This window comes from Stenella coeruleoalba, assembly GCF_951394435.1.
Source record: "Stenella coeruleoalba genome assembly, chromosome: 5".
NCBI lineage: Eukaryota > Metazoa > Chordata > Mammalia > Artiodactyla > Delphinidae > Stenella > Stenella coeruleoalba.
In genome coordinates, this window is record NC_137150.1 from 67,074,174 (window position 1) to 67,096,161 (window position 21,988).

The window sequence follows — 21,988 nt, forward strand, 5'->3', positions numbered from 1 at the left end:
TCCAGACCCAAGAGCTATGTCCAGAGCTGGACAAAACTACAATCACCCCAACCCAAAGGCTATGAAAGTGCTTCCACAATCAATGTCCTTCTCCTAAAGAAAGTAACGTTTCAGGCCTGGTTTCCTGGCTCCAAGTAAGTCCAGGACCAAAGCTCTTTCATGCTCAGGCCAGATCAGCACAGCAGGGCTGCCGGTCCTCACACTAGCCACGCTGTGCAGCTCCCGGCACTGTTCTTCTGACAGGACGTTATCCAGGAGGACGCGCTGAGTCCCGTTCAGCTGCTCGGAGTTGTAGACGAACGTGATGTTCTCATAGAGCAGAGGGCCACCTGCAGGGACAAAACACATGGTTGTCCTTGTTACCTCTGTCCCCAAGGCGGGAAGCACAGAACACCCAACAGCTTTCAATGTGCAGTTCAGGAGTCAGTTTCCTCACGAATATTTAGGAACGCAAAGACAAATTACAAATCTGGAAGCCTGAGAAATGCAATATGGATTCAAGAAAAAAGCAGATGTCTGGCTACCAGGTTTCCCCATGATGTTGTAATTAATATATTACATTTGTATAGGATTTGGGGATTGATAAGCTGTTTTTTTTGCCACTTGATTCCAGGGATGATCCTGCAAAACAGACTGGGCATCTCATAGGATTCTTCTCGCTGAAGACTTTCCAGAATTTTCTCAGCAGTGGGCCCCTCCCTTCTCCACAGCCCTGGGTTCCTACCTCTGCCACAACATCTCATGCAATTACTGGATGACATGACCTCAGGGTAGGTAAAGACTTTTTAAAGAGATAGCAGGACAACCAAACAATTGAAAAAAAAAGAAAGAAACAAAGAGAGAAATAAATTATTTGACGACATGTTTGTGTCCTCAGTTCCACCGGTATCTAGAGCAAAACCTTCACCAAGTAACTCAGGGAATAAATGCCCATCAGGACAGTCATAACCAAGTCACCTGACTCCTTTCCAGTCTTCTTTCCACCACCTACTGACTCTGGATGGTCTGACTTTTGGAATATCTCTTTTTCTCTGCTCTCTCCCCCACAGGACAGTTTCCTGTAGGCACCTTCTCCCTCACTGGACAGAGCTTCCAACTTTATAAAATTAGCTCCATATTGGCTCTTCAAAGCATGATGCTTTGGGGCTATGTTTTGGTGGCGAAATTACAAAATCTAGACCTGACATGGTTCTTTCCTCATAGAGAATAGGACTGATGGACAAAGCCTCTGATGGTGAGGAAATCTTCCAGTGTAGCAAAGTACAAACACCTTGAAGCAGAAAACTGAATAGAAAAGTAAAACTTGTTTTTCTCCTCTTTATAATATTCCTCCTAAGGGACCTGATGCCTGTCAACAAGGGCAGCTCACCATGGAGGGCACGGGGGTGAGGAGGGCTCCTCCCATCCCCCCCCCAGTTGGGCAATGGTCACCAGCACACTGGTCTAAAACACATCATTGAAGGAGAAGGAGACAACTGAAATTGATGTCTACTCTTTGGCTTTAAAACAGATTAGTCAAACTAGGGAATGGCACTGAATGTTATTAGGCCAGTTGGGATAAAAGAGTTAGTACAGCCCGGAATCAGTACAATTCCGTGATTAATGGAATATTAAAATAATGGGACAGTGTTTCTCAATCTTGAGTAATGTATGGTTATCTGTTAAAGCAAAAGTTCCCTAAGAAGCTTCAGTGAATTATTTGTACTGCACTTTTACTTCCATGTTTGCAATCATAAAACTGTAGGTACAGTATTTATTTTTATAGCTTCATACAACTATCATACCCAAACCAATTTACAAGATTAAATAAAAGCAAGACCATAAAACCAGCTAAATTCAAATTAACAATATTAATAAAATGGTTAATATTATTTTGTGGAAACTAAAAAGCAATGTTCCACATGAATATTCTAATGAGTGATCTGGCCCTGGTTCTTCTGAGCCAGCATTCCTCAGAGTGCTTTTGGTGTGTGATGACTCATTCTACTACAAGTTTTCTCTGTTGAAACTACTGTGGAATCTTAGTGGACCATAATGAATTTTAGCCTTCATCTGGTCTTAATACATTATTCATAAGTTTGTCCTACTTCAATTCTTATTAGTCTTTGATCATTGAAGTGTTATTAACCGATGCCAATGTGATGGTAACTGCATCCATACCCACTGAGGTATGAAATCTCATGGCAGTCCTTGGCTATAAGGGGTTATTCAGATGACCCACTAGTTGCCCCTCTTATTATTTTTTTTTTCCTCTTAATTTTTTAAATGGCCATCAACATTTATAAATACAGAATTTCTTGGATTCCAGGAATATATCCACAAGCTCCCAGTTTTAGTATCAATCTTTTGGATGAACAGAAAATACATACATAAATATCTATATCTATCTATATCTATATATCTCCTATAATTCAATGTTTTTCAAACTGTGTTCTACAGAAAAGTTGTTAATGAAAAAAGAGTTTATAGATCAAATATGTTTGGGAAGTACTGGAGTAAACAAAATTTAAGAGGACTTCTTGGAACTTTTAATATGTGAACAGGCATTATGAATCTCCTAAATATCAATATAATATGCAGCCGTTCTCACCCTTAAATTAACACAATACCCACCCTTTCTTCCTTCCCTGTTTCCTCCCTCCCTTCCTCCCTCCCTGTTTCCTCCCTCCTTCCCTCATTTCCTTCCTTCCCCTCTTCCCCTTCTTTCCTCCTTCCCTCCCTCCCTCCCTCCCTCCTACCCTCCCATCCTCCCTCCTTCCTCCCTCCTTCCTTCCTATGGCAGAGAGACTCTAGGTTGGCCCCTAATGGTCACAGCCTCCTGGTACTCATAGGTTTGTGTACTTTGCTTCCCTCAAGTGTGGGTGAGGCCTGCAGCTTGCCTCTAACTAATAGAATATGGCAAAGGTGATGGGATATCACGTCTTTGATTGGTTACATAACATTGCAATTTCTATGTTGCTGGTTGACTCAGTCTGTTGCTTTCTCAGCTTATAGTCTGATGAAACAAGTGGCTGTATTGGACAGGCTCACACGGCAAGGAATTGAGGGCATCCTCCAGCCAACAGTCAACAAGAAACTGAGAACAGCTTTCAGGAATCGAATTCTGTCATCTGAGCTTGGAAGAAGATAGTTTCCCAGCTTTAGAAGAGACGTCAGCCCTGATCATCACCTGATGGAGCCTTGTGACAGACCCTGAAGCAATGCACCCAGCTAAGCTACCCCCATAGTCCTGACCCACAGAAACTGTGAGATAGTAAGTGTATGTTATTGTAAGCTGCTACCTTTGTGCTAAATTTTTTCACAGCGTGGAATGGACCTCTTAACAAAAAACAGTTTGTCTGGGAAAGGTTGCTCTAATCTATATAGTTTACATTGAGACCGTCCCTCAAATATTCCAAAGTGAATGGCATATTCCATTTCCATTCAGAAACACAGAGAGAGACGTTCCTTCAACAAGAAAGACAAGATACTTGCACGTTCACTGGAAAGAATTTTCTAGTATAAAATTCGAATAGAAATGGAAGACAGATCAAGGGTTTAGTGGACTAGGTTGGTTTGTACTTTGTCATGTTTTTCTCATTTTCTATATTGAGAGTGTATCACTTTAAATATATTAGTTTATTTTCAAAACATGACTTCAAAAGTTATTTTAGAACATTCAGAAAAATGCCTACCATGCTTAAGCTCTGTATAAGTATTTTCCATTATTATGATGCTCATGTTTGAATTGTTAAAATGTGCCTGGTATATTGTGTTAAGTTCGAATGAGACATCTTAATAAGCATATGGCATAATGGATCATATTTAAAAGAGAGCTACTGGGATATTGACAATTTCCCCAACCATGGCATAAGCAATATACAAAGATCAGGTGAAGGGACAGAGCTCAACACAGAGTCTAAAATACCTAAATTCTAACAGGTTTGGGCAGAATCTGTATAGACATCTGCCTTTCATGCAGCTCGCACAACCACCACTAAGCACAGAGTTTCATACAGAGGTTTCCCACACATCCATTTAACAAAAAACAGGCAACTACCTACCCACTAACCAAAAGGAAAACAAAAATGTAGAAGGAAAAATAAATCCTGCCATTCAAAAATGCAAGTCTACCAGCCTATAAATGACTAGTAGCACAACAGACAGAGAAAAACATTAAAATAAAAATAAAAATGTAGTCCAATAAGTTGTGGTTCCTGGGATCTGATTTGACAGCTTCGGCCAACTCTTAACCACAGCCTAAGGAGATTTAGTTAAACAACTTAATTCTGCTCTCATTCATAAAGTATGTGCCTGGCTCTGACTCTCCATTTGCAATAAAGAGGAATCTTACAGGAAAATGCTCTTTTGTGTTCACTGCCTATGGCTCATGGCAAGAAGATATATTTTACCATAAATACGACAAGGTCATATAAGTTACGACGGGAGTGTGCTAACAAGCCCTTATATGAGCACCGCCCTTTACAGTTTACAAAAGACTTTCATATTCGTCCTCTCCAAAGAGTTGCTATCCTTCTGTTACAGGTAAAGGACCATAAGGGTCAGAGAGAGTGAGTCTCTAGTTACCCATCACTCTGGAGAACATCAGACTAAGATAGGCTTCCTGACTCCAAGTTCAAAGTTATTTCTACTCTACCCCCGCTGACTCTGGGATTATTCTCGAGCAGGGCTTTTGGAAAACTGGTGGTTGAAAGAAGAATGGATAAGTGACAGATGTTTTTAATCAGATGACATGCATATTCCAAGGGCTGGAGTCGCTCTGGGGTGCAGTAGCCCTGAGTCACTCCCATCTTAATGCTCGGGAGACATCCAGTATGAATACTACTAAATACTGTTAGGTAACCAGAGTAGATGACAATCTCTTTGTGGAAAATGAGAAAAGCTGAAATATATTCTATCTGGAAGCACGCATCCCTTCTTGCCTCCCTGACATCTGCTTTCAGTCAAACTAAGATGTTGAAAGTGTTTTCTCATTGGGAACTTTGCCTCTTGTCTACCACTGTTCTTTATTTAGACCATATTTTGATCTCTAGTGACTGCACAGAAGGCTTTCCAGTAGGTTCCCAGGGAACATCCTATGATTCATTAGCGCATTCAATGGCAGAAATGATAGAGTTTGGCCACCCAGTCAATCATGACCTTTCTCCATCTTGTGTAGTTTTCTGTTCTACTCTTCCCATTAGCCTTCTTAGTCAGTTGCTGGACATCAGATCCCCTGGTAGCCAGGAAAAAAATGCTTTGAAATTTGGCAACTGTTCTGGAGCTTCCCAAACGTTTACAGCAAAGTGCAGCTTACTGGCATGTACTTCCTGGGTGATTTCTCAGCTTAAAAAGCAACGTGAACTCTGGCTGACCATGAAGCTCTCTGGCACTCGTAAAATAGCTTGGGCTTGGTGACTACAAACTGAGGTCCAGGTCAGATTAGATGAGCATATTATCCTGTTTACTGCCTCAAACTGACTTGGAAGCTGAGGAAGGAAAGGGCTGGGAAATGTGAGAGCTGCAGACAGCCAGAAGTTTTCAAATCAACTAGAGGAATGTGCTGACATCTCTCCTGTTGGGGAAAGGGGGACTGTACTTATTCTCAATGCAGGTTTTTGAAAAACGTCTTCTTATCTTGCAATTATTTAATCAATAGGGGATACATTTCAGATATCTAGACACTTCTATGTTCCATCATCAGGTGAAGAACAGAAAATGGGATTTGGATTCAAAAGCCTGCTTAACCTATTACAAGCTCTGAGGCTTTGGGTAGGTCACTACATCTCTGTGAGCCTCAGTTTTCTTACCTGTGAAGTGGGGGACACTTGTCTCACAGGAGATGCTGCCAGTATTAAAATGAACTGTGTATAAATATGCTGGGAAAATTGTAAAACATATAGAAGTAATAATAATTGTTAAGGATTACTACTGTTGTTAGTACTACACTTGCTAATAAGTTATGATTACAACAATGTTTGGCTCTATTTAAAACCTACGTTTGGCAACACTCTACCTGTGGCTCCAGTCATTCTGAGGTTATGTAAACAGGCATCTAATATCCTGCTGTCTCCATCTCTGAGCATTTTGTGTCCTTTGTTTCATCCACTTGAATGGCTTCCTCCACACTTCTGTCAATCTAATCTAAATTCTACTGATTTCTCAAAGCCTTGATCAGATATGTGCCTCAAGGATCTTAAGTTAACTAATATCCCATGTGACCTGTCTCTTCAAGTTCCCCCGATACACGGTCTATTGCATGCTCTCTAGCACTCCCCTCCAATGTGAGAGAAGTAAGCCAGGTAACCTCTCCAAGCCTCAGGTACTCAGCTGAGGACGGCAATGATCATATAGTCCCTGCCTAGCTCATAGGACCCCTGTGAGTGAATTTGGTAGCGCTTTTGTTGAAAACCAAAAGTAGTGATATACACGACTGAGACATTCTTGTTTTTGAGACTTGCTTGCAGAATTTTATGAACTGGAGTAGTTTAGTCCTGTTCTTTATTTTTCAATGAAAATGGGTTCTGCCCTGATCCGGGTAAGAACTGGCCAAGTCCCAGCCTCCCCTTCCCCTCCTTCTAAGAGCGAAAGTGCAACAATACTTACCCTCTCTTAGGTCTCGGTCTATCTTGGGTGATGACTTTTTCTGCGCTGGTAATCCATGAACTTCTGCCCCCTCCGCATTCACTCCGGAAGGGACCCTGCCCATTCAAAAAAAAAAGTTGAAATAGCAATATCCCATCGAATAAAGATGTTCAAAGGCAAAGGATACCTTACTCAGGTAGTCTATGACTTCATATTGTATAGTTTTGTGGTTCACAAGTCCACATCTTTCAAGATCAAATTAGATGCCATTGCCTCCATGAAGCTCTTCTCTATTTTCCCACTGAGTGGGCTCTATTTCACTTCTCTAAATCTTCTTAGCAACCTTTATTACAGTTCATTGTATCCATAATGTAAACCCCTTGAGATTAGACTTTGAGTACCAACAGAGCATGAAACAATGGTCACATGCATGTTTACAATGCTCAGAGTGTTGTATTATATGTCTTGAATATAGAGTGCATCACTGAAAGATGGTTGAATTGAAATAAATCATGTCCGAGTGTAGTGGTGCTCGACTATTCCAAGATAGAAGACATGAGTTTGTGTCAAACCTTGTGAACACACACAATAGCATGATGCCCTTTCAATATATACAAATTGAGCAAATCCAAATATGCATATACATTCTTGGATCCCTTGCAATAATTTGAGGTCACCCAGGGGTTGAGCCCTTGAAGCTCAGTGAAAGACCACAAGATTTTGAATAAGAAGGTCTGGATCTGCCAGTCCTTCATGGTGAGACACTGAGTCCTTTGCCTTGTCAGGGCCTCAGTTTCTGATTTTGATAATAACCTGGACTTCAAGATCTTGTGGACTAAGAATGCCACCTGCCATATCAGTAAATGAAGGATGTTGCGACCATCAAGCCATCAGCCACTACAGCCTCCCCTGATGGTGAGCACTGAAGGAACTGAGGATGGAAACAGGATACACACCATCAAGCAGTCAGGCACTGCAGCCTCCCCTCAACGGTGCACCCTGAGGGGACTCAGGATGGGAAAACACAGGACACTGGCCCCAGAGAGCTGAGGTGCATATCAAAGGAATGATTTCAATGAGCCCAGGCTCTTGAAATCTTCCCATACATAGAAAAGCGTAAACCCTAAATTAACTAGGGATGTCTTGTTTTCTTTAATTAACAGTAATCTTTTGCTATTCTGACTGTCCGCTTTTTGTTACAAAACTCATATACATCCTGGCTCCTCCCTTAACTCTTGGGAGCAGTCCCTCAGAGCCATCTGAGAGGCTGTCTCCCGGGCTTGAAGTCCTCAGAAAATCCACTGAATAAAGCATAACTCCTGGGCTTCCCTGGTGGCGCAGTGGTTGAGAGTCCGCCTGCCGATGCAGGGGACATGGGTTTGTGACCCGGTCCGGGAAGATCCCACATGCAGCGGAGCGGCTAAGCCCGTGAGCCATGGCCACTGAGCCTGTGCGTCTGGAGCCTGTGCTCCGCAACAGTAGAGACCACAACAGTGAGAGGCCCGTGTACCACAAAAAAAAAAAAAAACCGTAACTCTCAATTTTAGAGTGCATATTTTTTTCAGTGGACAATCTCAAACGTGTTACTCCAAAATTCTATGACTCCTTGAAATGCTCAGAACATGTAAACTGACTTTTGACATCTATCATTTTAAAAATTGCGTTTTCTTCATTTCTGATTGAGTTCATGACACTTAATATTTTAGCTTGCTGTAAAACTTTCCGAGCTTGATGCTTTCAAATAAATGCAGTAAGAAAATTTAGCATGAAAAAGATAATTTAATTGTTTTTTTCCTATTAAAAAATCAAAAACAGCATCTAACTTTCTCTGATTTAGAGTCACAGAACATTTAGCCATTAGAGATCACCTGATTCAACCCCTTGATGTGAGGAAAAGCATGAGACCCAGAGAGGAAGATAAATTATTTAAGGTGCCTTGGAAATACGGGACCAGAATGCAGAACTCCTAATTCCCAGTTCAGAGCTCTTCTAATTATATCCCTTTGCCTATTTCATAGAGCCCAAGTTCTTTACAATAAATATGATTCTAAGTGTTTCTTCTCATTACAAATAAACATTCTAAATGGAGAACTTACTGATTCTCATCCTGTCGTCCTCCATATTGAATCCAATAATTCTGTTTTAAATTAAAAAAATAACAAAAACTCAGTAGTTTTGTCACTAAAATTCCATGTACAGAAGTAAGATAAAACACTCAAAGGACCTAAAATATTAGAAAACTTGCATATTATATAAATCTATAATATAGTATTTATTTTTAAATTTTAATAAAAAGGAAGGCTAAGGTTGGTGCAATTTGGGCTAAGACAAAATGGATTAAAAAAATAGCATGGAATTAGCCTGGGCATCCATCCTTTTGTCCAAGAAAGTGATTTAGAATTTGGTAGCAAGAAGACACTTAGAAGATAATTAAGTATGACTCCTTTCACTTTTATAAATAAAGCAAATAAACAAAAAGTCCAGTCTGGTTAATCATCTATATAGGATCATAAAGTAAGTGATTGTTTTTCCTAGGGTCATTTGGGATAACATAACTTTCAAAAATAGTAAGACCGGATATAAACATATTAGAAATGTTACACTAGAAACGTACATTAAAATTATCCTAATTTTAAAAATCTGTCAATAAAAACATAACATAACTAAGAAAGAGACGAAAACTGTGTTACAAATAGGATATATTATAAACAGTGCTTTTTATATTAACTATTAACATGTACAGTATATAAAGAACTTATATAGCAATGAACAGATAAATGAATAAAATACATGTCCAGGTAAATCAAATGAGAGGGCAAATACTTAATAATAATTTGTGAAAAGTTGATTTTTGCTGGTAATCAAAGGAATACAAATTAAAACAACAGTGGTGCACCATTTTGTACATAATATATTAGGCATATGAATGAGTTTAAGATGTTATTTCTCATTGCTGAGAAGTTCATGGTAAAACCATAAACTTTTATGAACTGTTAGGAATAATGAAGGTACCAGAAAACTCTCCTAGAAAAAAAATTTCAAAAATTTTAAACCTTCTCATATCCTTTGATGGCAGAGTTAACCCACTATTGGAAATTTATCCTATGGATATAGTTCAGTAGAAAGAAAAATGCTTAATGCATTCATTAGGGCACAAAAAAACAAAAAAAAAATAAACAAATGTTCAACATCAGGAAGAGGATTAACTTATTTATTGTACATCAACTACAGATGTAGCTAAAAATAATTTTGAAAGCTGTAAAGATAAAGAAATTGCTTATGCTATCCCAAATAAAAATCAATAAATAAAAATAGAAATCTATATATATAGAGGTACTACTTCTACAAAAGGGATGTCTTCATGTGAAGAATGTTTAAAAGACAACATGGGGGACTTCCCTGGTGACACAGTGGTTAAGAATCCACCTGCCAACTACAATCTGGTTCTTTGAGAAGATAAACAAAATTGATAAACCATTAGCCAGACTCATCAAGAAAAAAAGGGAGAAGACTCAAATCAACAGAATTAGAAATGAAAAAGAAGAAGTAACAACTGACACTGAACAAATATAAAGGATCATGAGAGATTACTACAAGCAACTATATACCAATAAAACAGACAACCTGGAAGAAATGTACATATTCTTAGAAAAGCACAATGTTCTGAGACTGAACCAGGAAGAAATAGAAAAGATAAACAGACCAATCACAAGCACTGAAATTGAAACTGTGATTAAAAATCTTCTAACAAACAAAACCCCAGGACCAGATGGCTTCAAAGGAAAATTCTATCAAACATTTAGAGAAGAGCTAACACCTATCCTTCTCAAACTCTTCCAAAATACAGCAGAGGGAGGAACACTCCCAAACTCATTCTACGAGGCAGAGGGAGGAACACTCCCAAACTCATTCTACGAGGCCACCATCACCCTGATACCACCATCACCCTGATACCATCACCACACCCTGATACCAAAACCAGACAAAGATGTCACAAAAAAAGAAAAACTACAGGCCAATATCACTGATGAACATAGATGCAAAAAATCCTCAACAAAATACTAGCAAACAGAATCCAACAGCACACTAAAAGGATCATACACCATGATCAAGTGGGGTTAATCCCAGGAATGCAAGGATTCTTCAATATACATAAATCAATCAATGTGATACACCATATTAACAAATTGAAAGATAAAAACCGTATGATAATCACAATAGATGCAGAAAAAGCTTTTGACAAAATTCAACACCCATTTATGATAAAAAACCTCCAGAAAGTAGGCATAGTGGGAACTTACCTCAACATAATAAAGGCCATATATGACAAACTCACAGCCAACATTGCTCTCAATGGTGAAAAGTGAAAGCATTTCCACTAAGATCAGGAACAAGAAAAGGTTGCCCACTCTCACCACTATTATTCAACATAGTTTTGGAAGTTTCAGCCACAGCAATCAGAGAAGAAAAAGAAATAAAAGGAATCCAAATAGGAAAAGCAGAAGTAAAACTGTGACTGTTTGCAGATGACATGATACTATACATAGAGGATCCTAAAGATGCTACCAGAAAACTACTAGAGCTAAACAATGAATTTGGTAAAGTAGCAGGATACAAAATTAATGCACAGAAATCTCTTGCATTCCTCTACACTAATGATGAAAAATCTGAAAGAGAAATTAAGGAAACACCCCGACTTACCATTGCAACAAAAAGAATAAAATACCTAGGAATAAACCTACCTTAGGAGATAAAAGACCTGTATGCAGAAAACTACAAGACACTGATGAAAGAAATTAAAGATGATACAAACAGATGGAGAGATATACCATGTTCTTGGATTGGAAGAATCAACATTGTGAAAATGACTCTACTACCCAAAGCAATCTACAGATTCAATGCAATCCTTATCAAACTACCACTGGCATTTTTCACAGAACTAGAACAAAAAATTTCACAATTTGTATGGAAACACAAAAGACCCCGAATAGCCAAAGCAAACTTGAGAAAGAAAAATGGAGCTGGAGGAATCAGGCTTCCTGACTTCAGACTATATATACTACAAAGCTACAGTAATCAAGACAGTATGGTACTGGCACAAAAACAGATATATAGATGAATGGAACAGGATAGAAAGCCCAGAGATAAACCCACACACATATGGTCACCTTATCTTTGATAAAGGAGGCAAGAATATACAATGGAAAAAGACAGCCTCTTCAATAAGTGGTGCTGGGAAAACTGAACAGCTACATGTAAAAGAATGAAATTAGAACACTCCCTAACACCATACATGATAATAAACTCAAAATGGATTAAAGACCTAAATGTAAGGCCAGACACTATCAAACTCTTAGAGGAAAACATAGGCAGAACACTCTATGATATCAATCACAGCAAGATCCTTTTTGACCCACCTCCTAGAGAAATGGAAATAAAAACAAAAATAAACAAATGGGACCTAATGAAAGTTCAAAGCTTTTGCACAGCAAAGGAAACCATAAACAATATGAAAACACAACCCTCAGAATGGGAGAAAACATTTGCAAATGAAGCAACTGACAAATGATTAATCTCCCAAATATACAAGCCGCTCAAGCAGCTCAATATCATAAAAACAAAGAACCCAATCCAAAAATGGGCAGAAGACCTAAATAGACATTTCTCCAAAGAAGGTATAGATTGCCAACAAACACATGAAAGGGTGCTAAACATCACTAATCATTAGAGAAATGCAAATCAAAACTCCAATGAGGTATCACCTCACACCAGTCAGAATGGCCATCATCAAAAGTCTACAAGCAATAAATTGCTGGACAGAGTGTGGAGAAAAGGGAACCCTCTTGCACTGTTGGTTTGAATTAAATTGATAGAGCCACTATGGGGAACAGTATGGAGGTTCCTTAAAAAACTAAAAATAGTACTACCATATGACCCAGCAATCTCATTACTGGGCATATACCCTGAGAAAACCATAATTCAAAAAGAGACATGTACCACAATGTTCATTGCAGCACTATTTATAATAGCCAGGACATGGAAGCAACCTAAGTGTCCATTGACAGATGAATGGATAAAGAAGATGTGGCGCAAATATACAGTGGAATATTACTCAACCATAAAAAGAAACAAAACTGAGTTATTTGTAGTGAGGTGGATGGACTTAGAGTCTGTGTGTCCTACAGAGTGAAGTAAGTCAGAAAGAGAAAAACAAATACCATATGCTAACACATATATATGGAATCTAAAAAAAAAAAAAAAATTGGTTCTGAAGAACCTAGGGGCAGGAGAGGAATAAAGACACAGATGTAGAGAGTGGACTTGAGGACATGAGGAGGGGGAAGAGTAAGCTGGGACGAAGTGAGAGAGTGGCATGGACATATATACACTACCAAATGTAAAATGGATAGCTCGTGGGAAGCAGCCACATAGAACAGGGAGATCAGTTGGGTGCTTTGTGTCCACCTAGAGGGGTGGGATAGGGAGGGTAGGAGGGAGACACAAGAGGGAGGAGATATGGGGATATATGTATATGTATAGCTGTTTCACTTTGTTATACAGCAGAAACTAACACACCATTGTAAAGCAATTATACTCCAATAAAGATGTTAAAAAAAAAAAAAGAATTCACCTGCCAGTGCAGGGGACATGGGTTCGATCCTTGGGCCAGGAAGATTCCACATGCTGCAGAGCACCTAAGCCCATGTGCCACAACTACTGAGACTGCACTCTAGAGCCCATGAGTCACAACTACTGAGCCCACATGCCACAACTACTGAGCTCACGCTCTGCAGCTACTGAAACCCACATGCTCTAGGGCTCATGTGTCGCAACAACTGAGCCTGTGTGCTGTAACTACTGAAGCCTGCATGCCTAGAGCCCATGTTCCACAACAAAAGAAGCCACCTCAATGAGAAGCACATGCACCGCAACAAAGAATAGCCCCCGCTCGCCACAACTGAGAAAGCCAGAAAGCCTGTGCAGAGCAAGATCCAACGCAGCCCCCCAAAATAAGAAAAAACAAGACAACATGGACACGTGGAAAAAAGTAGTCAGCATGATAGGTAGTACGATTGTGACTGATTCTGTTCTTTTGAAGTCTTTTTATTGATTAAAATGTTTAAGAGAAATGTTTAAAAGAAAATACAAAATGTTGTATACAGAAATTAGGAAATAACACAATCCTGAGGCAAACATATCATATTCAAAACATTTCTTTCCTATCCAAGTATATTTGCTTCTGACTTTAGCTCTCAGTGACATGGAAATCTGTTAAAGTCTTTTACAGTTCATCACATATACGGGGTAAACACCTGCTCCCTCCAGTGTTTGTTTACAAAAGGCAGGGGATTATAATCTTCAACAAAAGGGGCTGGGGAATACAATCATAAATAAGAAGTCCACCGAATAGTTCCTTTAAAGACCTTTTCCTCTCTCCTCTTTGTTCTTACCGGCTCAGTGTATGAAAATCCCAGACCCTCTGCAGCTGATTTTATTAGTTTTGATTCCAGTTTATGATGCTTCACAAACATCGCCAAATCCTACAGAAAAAAAAGAAAATGTATATTTAAATAACAGTTAAAAGGTATGATTAATGTTCAAGTGGAAATAATTTTCTTTAGACAGTAACAAATGAGCTAAAAAAATATTCACAGCTGCAGAAAATGTCTCTATCTCTGTAGATTTTCACAAGCTAGCACATAGGCGAAAACCACGCTTTTAGCATTACTAATTAAAGTTGCAAAGAACTGAGTCCTAGAACCTTTACTAAATTGTTAGCTATCTTTAAGAGAAGTGTTATATTTTTACCAACTCTCCCCAGAGCACTGAGCAGAATAATGAGTTTCTTCTCAGAACATGGGTCTCACCTCTCTGGCCTGGATAGATGCTGGGTCAATGCTGTCATCCAACAGACTCTCATAGTAATCCACGTTGTCTCTGACATCCTCGTCATCCGGATGGAGTAGAAGATAGGCCTTGGCACACTCCAAGGCTTTCACATATTCGCCAACTGAAAAATCCAGGAGTTGCGGCATTAGAGTCAGCCTAGGTTGGTCTACAAAATTTTTTAAAGATATGTCAACATGTCCATGAGAGTCAGCATGAAATGATCAGTAAGAGGGAAGATGCTACCTACTGTATAGCACAGGGAACCCTACTCAATACTCTGTAATAACCAATATGGGGAAAGAACCTGAAAAAGAATGGATATATGTATATGTATAACTGAATCACTTTGCTTTACACCTGAAACTAACACAATATTGTCAATCAACTGTACTAGAATATAAAATAAAAATTAAAAGAAAAGAGGGAAGATGCCGTGAGGCTGAGCAGAAGCAGCAGAAATAGTTGCAGATGAAAGGAAGGACAGGATTTCAGGTATTCCAAAGGTACTAACTTCGGTCTGCTATGCTGCTAGATGTCTTCAACAAATTATCAAAAGCTCCACCTGAAGATATTTGCTGCCAACTTACATTATTTAATACAGAGTAGAATTTTTGAAGTTAATTCTGATTTTTGTACTGAATTTGAAAACATGATATCTAAGACCAATTTCAGCAATACAAATTCTATTAATTGCTTTTAAACATAAGATGCTCACTCTTTCTTTCTCAATGAGATAAATGGAAATTAAAACTTTATTGAGCTATCAATTTTCACGTAATGATTTGGGAATATTTAAATTTTGATAATATATTCTGTTGCTGTGCAATGAAAAGTGTACTCCCATGTGGAGAACAAATTGGCAACATCTGTCAAAATTACAAACAAATAAACCATTGATGCAGCAACTGTACTTCTAGAAATTTATCCTATAGATATTTACATGCAAATGTAAATGACATGCAGGAAATATTCATTTGATCATTGATTGTAATAGTAAAATATTACAACCAACACAATGCTCATCAGTAAGGAGACACATTAAATAAATTATAGTATGGTGATATCTAGATATAAAGAAAAATGAATGAGGAAGATCTGTATGTACTGAAACAACTAGATTGAGCCCTATAAAACTTCCCAAATGTGACCATTTTTGACCAAGCAAAAGGGAATTTCATAGGTCCAACATACTAAAAAAAATCTGATATGTATTGTTAAGTGAAGAAAACAATGTGAGGAAGAGTGTAAATAATGTGCTATCTTCTATGTGTAGGAGGATAAAATAATTCAGAGACAGTGTGTGTGTGTGTGTGTGTGTGTGTGTGTGTGTGTGTGTGTGTGTGTTGTTTCTGTATAAAATTTTGGAAGGGTAAATAAGAAACTGTGGATTTTAGGGTGTGAAATTGGGTTGTGGGGAAAAGAAAGAGAGAGAGGTTTTTAAATATTTAGTCTTTAAACCTGTGAGTATATTATCTTTTCAAATTAAGTCGAAAAATTAAATTTAAAAATCACATAAAATATCAATCTAGTATAACTTTCAGGGCATTGTCACAACATTTGCCCACTTGTGGTTTCACCGTCTGCTCTTGTTCTGAGCTGTAGTGATGTGAGGTGAGACAGAAAATGCATACACACCCATAGCTTGATTACAACTGAGGAAGGTGGAGGACTAACCCACAAAAATTCGATGTGTCTTGTGATGAGCCACACCCCTTCCCCCCAAAGTTTTTCACAGATAATCCACGCTTTACCTCGATAGTAGGCAAACTGCAGGTAGTCATAATGTAGGGGAAGAAAGTTCTCGATTGGTGAGAGGCGGCCAGGGCGGGTGGCAAGTTCCCTCACGCATTCATGCTGACAAACCAGCACCTGCACATAGTGATCTGAAAAACAAGAGCCAAGAAGTGGGTTCCTCTCATCTGCTCAACGTCCAGACTTCAAAGTGAGAACCACGGTTATGCAGGGCATCGCACCTCACCATACACTCTTAGAGAGATATCATTATCATCCTCATGCATGACCAGAAATCCTTTTCACAAAGAAAGTAAGTGACTCGCCAAGGCTTCCTAACCAGTGATCACTAGACTAATTACTAGTAGATTCTAAATGTATAGCACTCTTTCCTTCTGTGTATTCTTTTTCTACATCTCCTGAAAGTGACATAGGCCATCTCATCCCACCCATGCCCAGCTGAGTAGATTACTTTCTTATTTAAAAACTTGGGGGTCTCTTTTTGGACTTTAGATGGCCTGAAGTGTCCTGGAGTCAGGATGGGAAGTTCAGATCCCAGTTATGTTAAGGACCGGTTGAGAGAAAGGAACTGCCACGTATGTGGGGAGTTCACACAGAGAAGCGATAAAATAGGAGAAGGATGAAAGCTAAAGAATTTGAAGAAGCATTTTGCCTCTTTTTCTTTGTTCCCATTCTTCTCACTTGCAAACAGGCGAGGATCCTGAAGTGCAGGGGTTTTCATGCTCCTTTTAGCTCTGGGTTCTATCTCATACAAGCATGAGCAGAGGAAACACAAGTGGCTAATGTCCCAGAAAGAAAACGCTTCTTACATTTTGCCCCGACTCTGATTTCTACAATGAAGATAGAGGCAGTCTTTTCCATTAAGAGAATAGTCCATTCATGCTTGTGCAGAGCAAGTTCTCCTGAGAATAATGATAAAACCACCCGACTTCATGACTGTACAGTCTAATCCACAACTGCCTCCATTCAAAAGGCTTTCTATTATGCAGAGTCTGGCTTGTATCTAGATGACCTTGAATAGGGACCCCCAAAACACAACAGAAAGGAAATATCTGTTTCCTGGTGTGTAGGGAAATGTGCTAATTCTCTTAAAACCTGGCTAACTCAATCTAATATAGTACCGCTAATAAGATCACTATCATCCATTGGTTCTTAATTTCAGTTGGAAGACATGAAGAGAAGAATGGGTTATGTTTATTTGATTAGCATGTTATAAATAAATAGCTAGGTATTTTATTTCTTAAGAAAACAACAAACAACTCTCAAGCATTTCTCATAGTTTCGCTGGCCATTTGCTTTCCTCTTTACCTTTTAATATTCACTCCTAATTCCAAATGACAAGCAAAAGGAAAAGGTGGGAAACACACCCAACAGGAATCCACAATCTGAATGAAAGTATTTTTCAAAGTAAGATATTAATAGCAGCAAAATAAGAGTGACAAAATGATATCCTTTAAGGCTTCAGTGAGCATGGCTGGTAATAAATAACTGCATTCAGAAGCCATTTGTAGTTTTCTCCAATTGGTAATGTTCTTCCAAGTCTAAAAGTCAAAAACTCTGGCTTTCTAAATACATTCTGTATTTTAAAAGCCAGTTTTACTCCTAATCGAGAATAGTTTTGAACCAGGCAGGAATTTACATAGTTAGAGTAATGATATCCCTTTTTATTAGTTGTATTCCTTGCCTCCTTTCTATATCAAATGTTACTGTGAAATGATTATGTTTTAATAGGTTTGAGATTCAAGACACTCGCATGGGAATACTTTTAAAGATTTCCATCTCATTATGAATTGGATATGCTTCAAATTCCTGAGAAGACTTACCATATTCCTGCAACATATAATATTTGATTAAACTTGAGGGACTATGAATTTTTTATCACTTTTCTTTATTGGAAGTGGGGTGATGGTGGTGGTAGCTGTGTTAGTAGCCTGAGTTAGGAGACTTCTATTCTTTTCCAGCAACCAACAGGCTGTGGTGACCTCAGAAAATTGCAAAATGTTAATTTGTGGGAATTTGTCAGTCAATTCTCTTAAACCAGATCTAGGACATTTGCCAAAGCTGTTCAGTGGCCATTGGTAGAGGTAGGTGTAGAGATGAATGTGGGAATGAAAGCAGGGAACCTATCCTTAAAAAAACTACAAGATAGTAAACTGTAATAAAGGAAAAGCCTGCCCATTCTCAAATAAAAGATTAAGTTAAAGAAATATTCAGCAGTTGAAATGTGAAGCACACATAAAAGTGACATTCAAATGAGCAGTGTTTACAAAAATGCAAGTAAATGGCTCTGGTAGAGGCCCAATAAAATAAAACCTTATGGGAAAAAAATCCCCAATAATGCTGTATTGATTTTAAGTGAATTGAGTTGAACTTGGGTAATTGAATGTGTAGCAAATAAGTCACTTGACAAATAATATATTTACAATAGCCAAGGTATGGAAGCAGCCTAAGTGCCCATCAATAGATGAATGTATAAAGAAGATGTGATATATGTGCACACACAATGGAACAGTACTCAGCCCTCAGCCATAAAAAAGAATGAAATCTTGTTACTTGTGACAACATGGATAGACCTAGAAGGTATTATGCTAATAAGTCAGAAAGAGGAAGAAAAATACTATATGGTTTCACTTATATGTGCAATCTAAAGACAAAACAAAACAAAACAGAACAAATGAACAAACATAACAAAACAGAGTTATAGATACAGAGAACAAATGGGCCAGAGGGGTAGGTGGTGGGGGAGGAAAAAATAGGTGAGGGAGCTTAAGACATACAAACTTCCAGTTGCAAAATAAATAAGTCATGGTTATGAAATGTACAGTGTGGGGAATACAGTCAATAACTATGCAATATCTTTGTATGGTGACATATTTTAACTAGACTTATTGTGGTGATCAGTTTGAAATGTATATATATATACATATTTCTAAAATGTAAAAAAAAAAAAAAGGCTAAAAGAAGGCACATTGATTTTCAGTTTACTTCTTAGTCTAAATTTTGATAGATATTTCCTAATTACCCCTCTAAAAAACCTCAACACAAACTTGCACAAGGCTCTTAGATAACCTCATCCACCAGAGGGCAGACAGCAGAAGCAAGAACTACAATCCTGCAGCCTGTGGAAGAAAACCACATTCACAGAAAGATAGACAAGATGAAAAGGCAGAGGGCTATGTACCAGATGAAGGGACAAGATAAAACCCCATAAAGACAACTAAATGAAGTGGAGATAGGCAATCTTCCAGAAAAACAATTCAGAATAATGATAGTGAAGATGATCCAGGGCCTCAGAAAAACAATGGAGGCAAAGATCGAGTAGATGCAAGAAATGTTTAACAAAGACCTAGAAGAATTAAAGAACAAACAAACAGAGGTGAACAATACAACAATACAATAACTAAAATGAAAAATACACTAGAAGGAATCAATAGCAGAATAACTGAGACAGAAGACCGGATAAGTGACCTGGAAGACAGAATGGTGGAATTCACTGCTGCGGAACAGAATAAAGAAAAAAGAATGAAATGAAATGAAGACAGCCTAAGAGACCTCTGGGACAATATTAAATGCAACAACATTTGCATTATAGGGGTCCCAGAAGCAGAAGAGAGAGAAAAAGGACCTGAGAAAATATTAGAAGAGATTATAGTCGAAAACTTCCCTAACATGGGAAAGGAAATAGCCACCCAAGTCCAGGAAGCGCAGAGAGTCCCATACAGGTTAAACCCAAGGAGAAACATGCGGAAACACATAGTAATCAAACTGGTAAAAATTAAAGACAAAGAAAAATTATTGAAAGCAGCAAGGGAACAATGACAAATAACATACAAGGAAACTCCCATAAGGCTAACAGCTGATTTCTCAGCAGAAACTCTACAAGCCAGAAGGGAGTGACATGACATATTTAAAATGATGAAAGGGAAGGACCTACAACCAAGATTACTCTACCCGGCAAGGATCTCATTCATTTTCAATGGAGAAATCAGAAGTTTTACAGACAAGCAAAAGCTAAGAGAATTCAGTATCACCAAACCAGCTCTACAACAAATGCTAAAGGAACTTCTCTAAGTGGGAAACACAAGAGAAGAAAAGGACCTACAAAAACAAACCCAAAACAATTAAGAAAATAGTCATAGGAACATACATATCGATAATTACCTTAAACATGAATGGATTAAATGCTCCAACCAAAAGACACAGGCTCACTGAATGGATATAAAAAGAAGACCCATATATATGCTGTCTACAAGAGATCCACTTCAGACCTAGGGACACATACAGACTGAAAGTGAGGGGATGGAAAAAGATATTCCATGAAAATGGAAATCAAAAGAAAGCTGGAGTAGCAATACTCATATAAGATAAAATAGACTTTAAAATAAAGAATGTTACAAGAGACAAGGAAGGACACTGCATAATGATCAAGGGATCAATCCAAGAAGAAGATAAAACAATTATAAATATATACGCACCCACCATAGGAGCACCTCAATACATAAGGCAACTGCTAACAGCTATAAAAGAGGAAATTGACAGTAACACAATAATAGTGGGAGACTTTAAAACCTCACTTACACCAATGGACAGATCATCCAGACAGAAAAGTAAAAAGGAAACACAAGCTTTAAAAGACAAAATAGACCAGATAGATTTAATTGATATTTATAGGACATTCCATCCAAAAACAGCAGATTCTTCTCAAGTGTGCACGGGACATTCTACAGGATAGATCACATCTTGGGTCACAAATCAAACCTCAGTAAATTTAAGAAAATTGAAATCATATCAAACATCTTTTCTGACCACAATGCTATGATATTAGAAATTAATTAAAGGGGAAAAAATGTAAAAAACACAAACACATGGAGGATAAACAATACGTTACTTAATAACCAAGAGATCACTGAAGAAATCAAAGAGGAAATCAAAAAATACCTAGAGACAAATGACAATGAAAACACGATGATCCAAAACCTACGGGCCGCAGCAAAAGCAGTTCTAAGAGGGAAGTTTATCGCAATACAATCCTACCTCAAGAAACAACAAACATCTCAAATAACCAATCTAACCTTACACCTAAGGAAACTAGAGAAAGAAGAACAAACAAAACCCAAAGTTAGTAGAAGGAAAGAAATCATAAAGATCAGAGCAGAAATAAATGAAATAGAAACAAAGAAAACAGTAGCAAAGATCAATAAAACTAAAAGCTGGATCTTTGAGAAGATAAACAAAATTGATAAGCCACTAGCCAGACTCATCAAGAAAAGTAGGGAGAGAACTCAAATCAATAAAATTACAAATGAAAGAGGAGAAGTTACAACAGACACCGCAGAAATACAAAGCATCCTAAGAGACTACTACAAGTAACTCTACGCCAATAAAATGGACAACCTGGAAGAAATGGAAAAATTCTTAGAAAGGTATAACCTTCCAAGACTGAACCAGGAAGAAATAGAAAATATGAACTGAACAATCACAAGTTATGAAAATGAAACTGTGATCAAAAATCTTCCAACAAACAAAAGTCCAGGACCAGAATTCTATCAAACATTTAGAGAAGAGCTAACACCCATCCTTCTCAAACTCTTCCAAAAAATTGCAGAGGAAGGGGCACTCTCAATCACATTCTATGAGGCCACCATCACCCTGATACCAAAACCAGGCAAAGATACTATAAAAAAAGAAAATTACAGACCAATATCACTGATGAATACAGATGCAAAAATCCTCAACAAAATACTATCAAACAGAATCCAACAGCACATTAAAAGCATCATAC

General features: G+C 38.1%; 1 protein-coding gene across 1 annotated transcript in view; it reads right to left on the bottom strand.

Annotated features, from left to right (window-relative positions):
• Window positions 1–21,988, bottom strand: part of P3H2 (prolyl 3-hydroxylase 2) — a 146,109-nt gene that overhangs the window by 14,029 nt on the left and 110,092 nt on the right. Inside the window, exons 4-9 of the mRNA XM_079922017.1 lie at window positions 16,206–16,337; window positions 14,433–14,575; window positions 14,016–14,105; window positions 8,661–8,701; window positions 6,586–6,680; window positions 202–329 (exon numbers count right to left, since the gene is read on the bottom strand). Coding sequence (XP_079778143.1) covers window positions 202–329; window positions 6,586–6,680; window positions 8,661–8,701; window positions 14,016–14,105; window positions 14,433–14,575; window positions 16,206–16,337 — 629 coding nt within the window. The remainder of the gene's footprint in view (window positions 1–201; window positions 330–6,585; window positions 6,681–8,660; window positions 8,702–14,015; window positions 14,106–14,432; window positions 14,576–16,205; window positions 16,338–21,988) is intronic.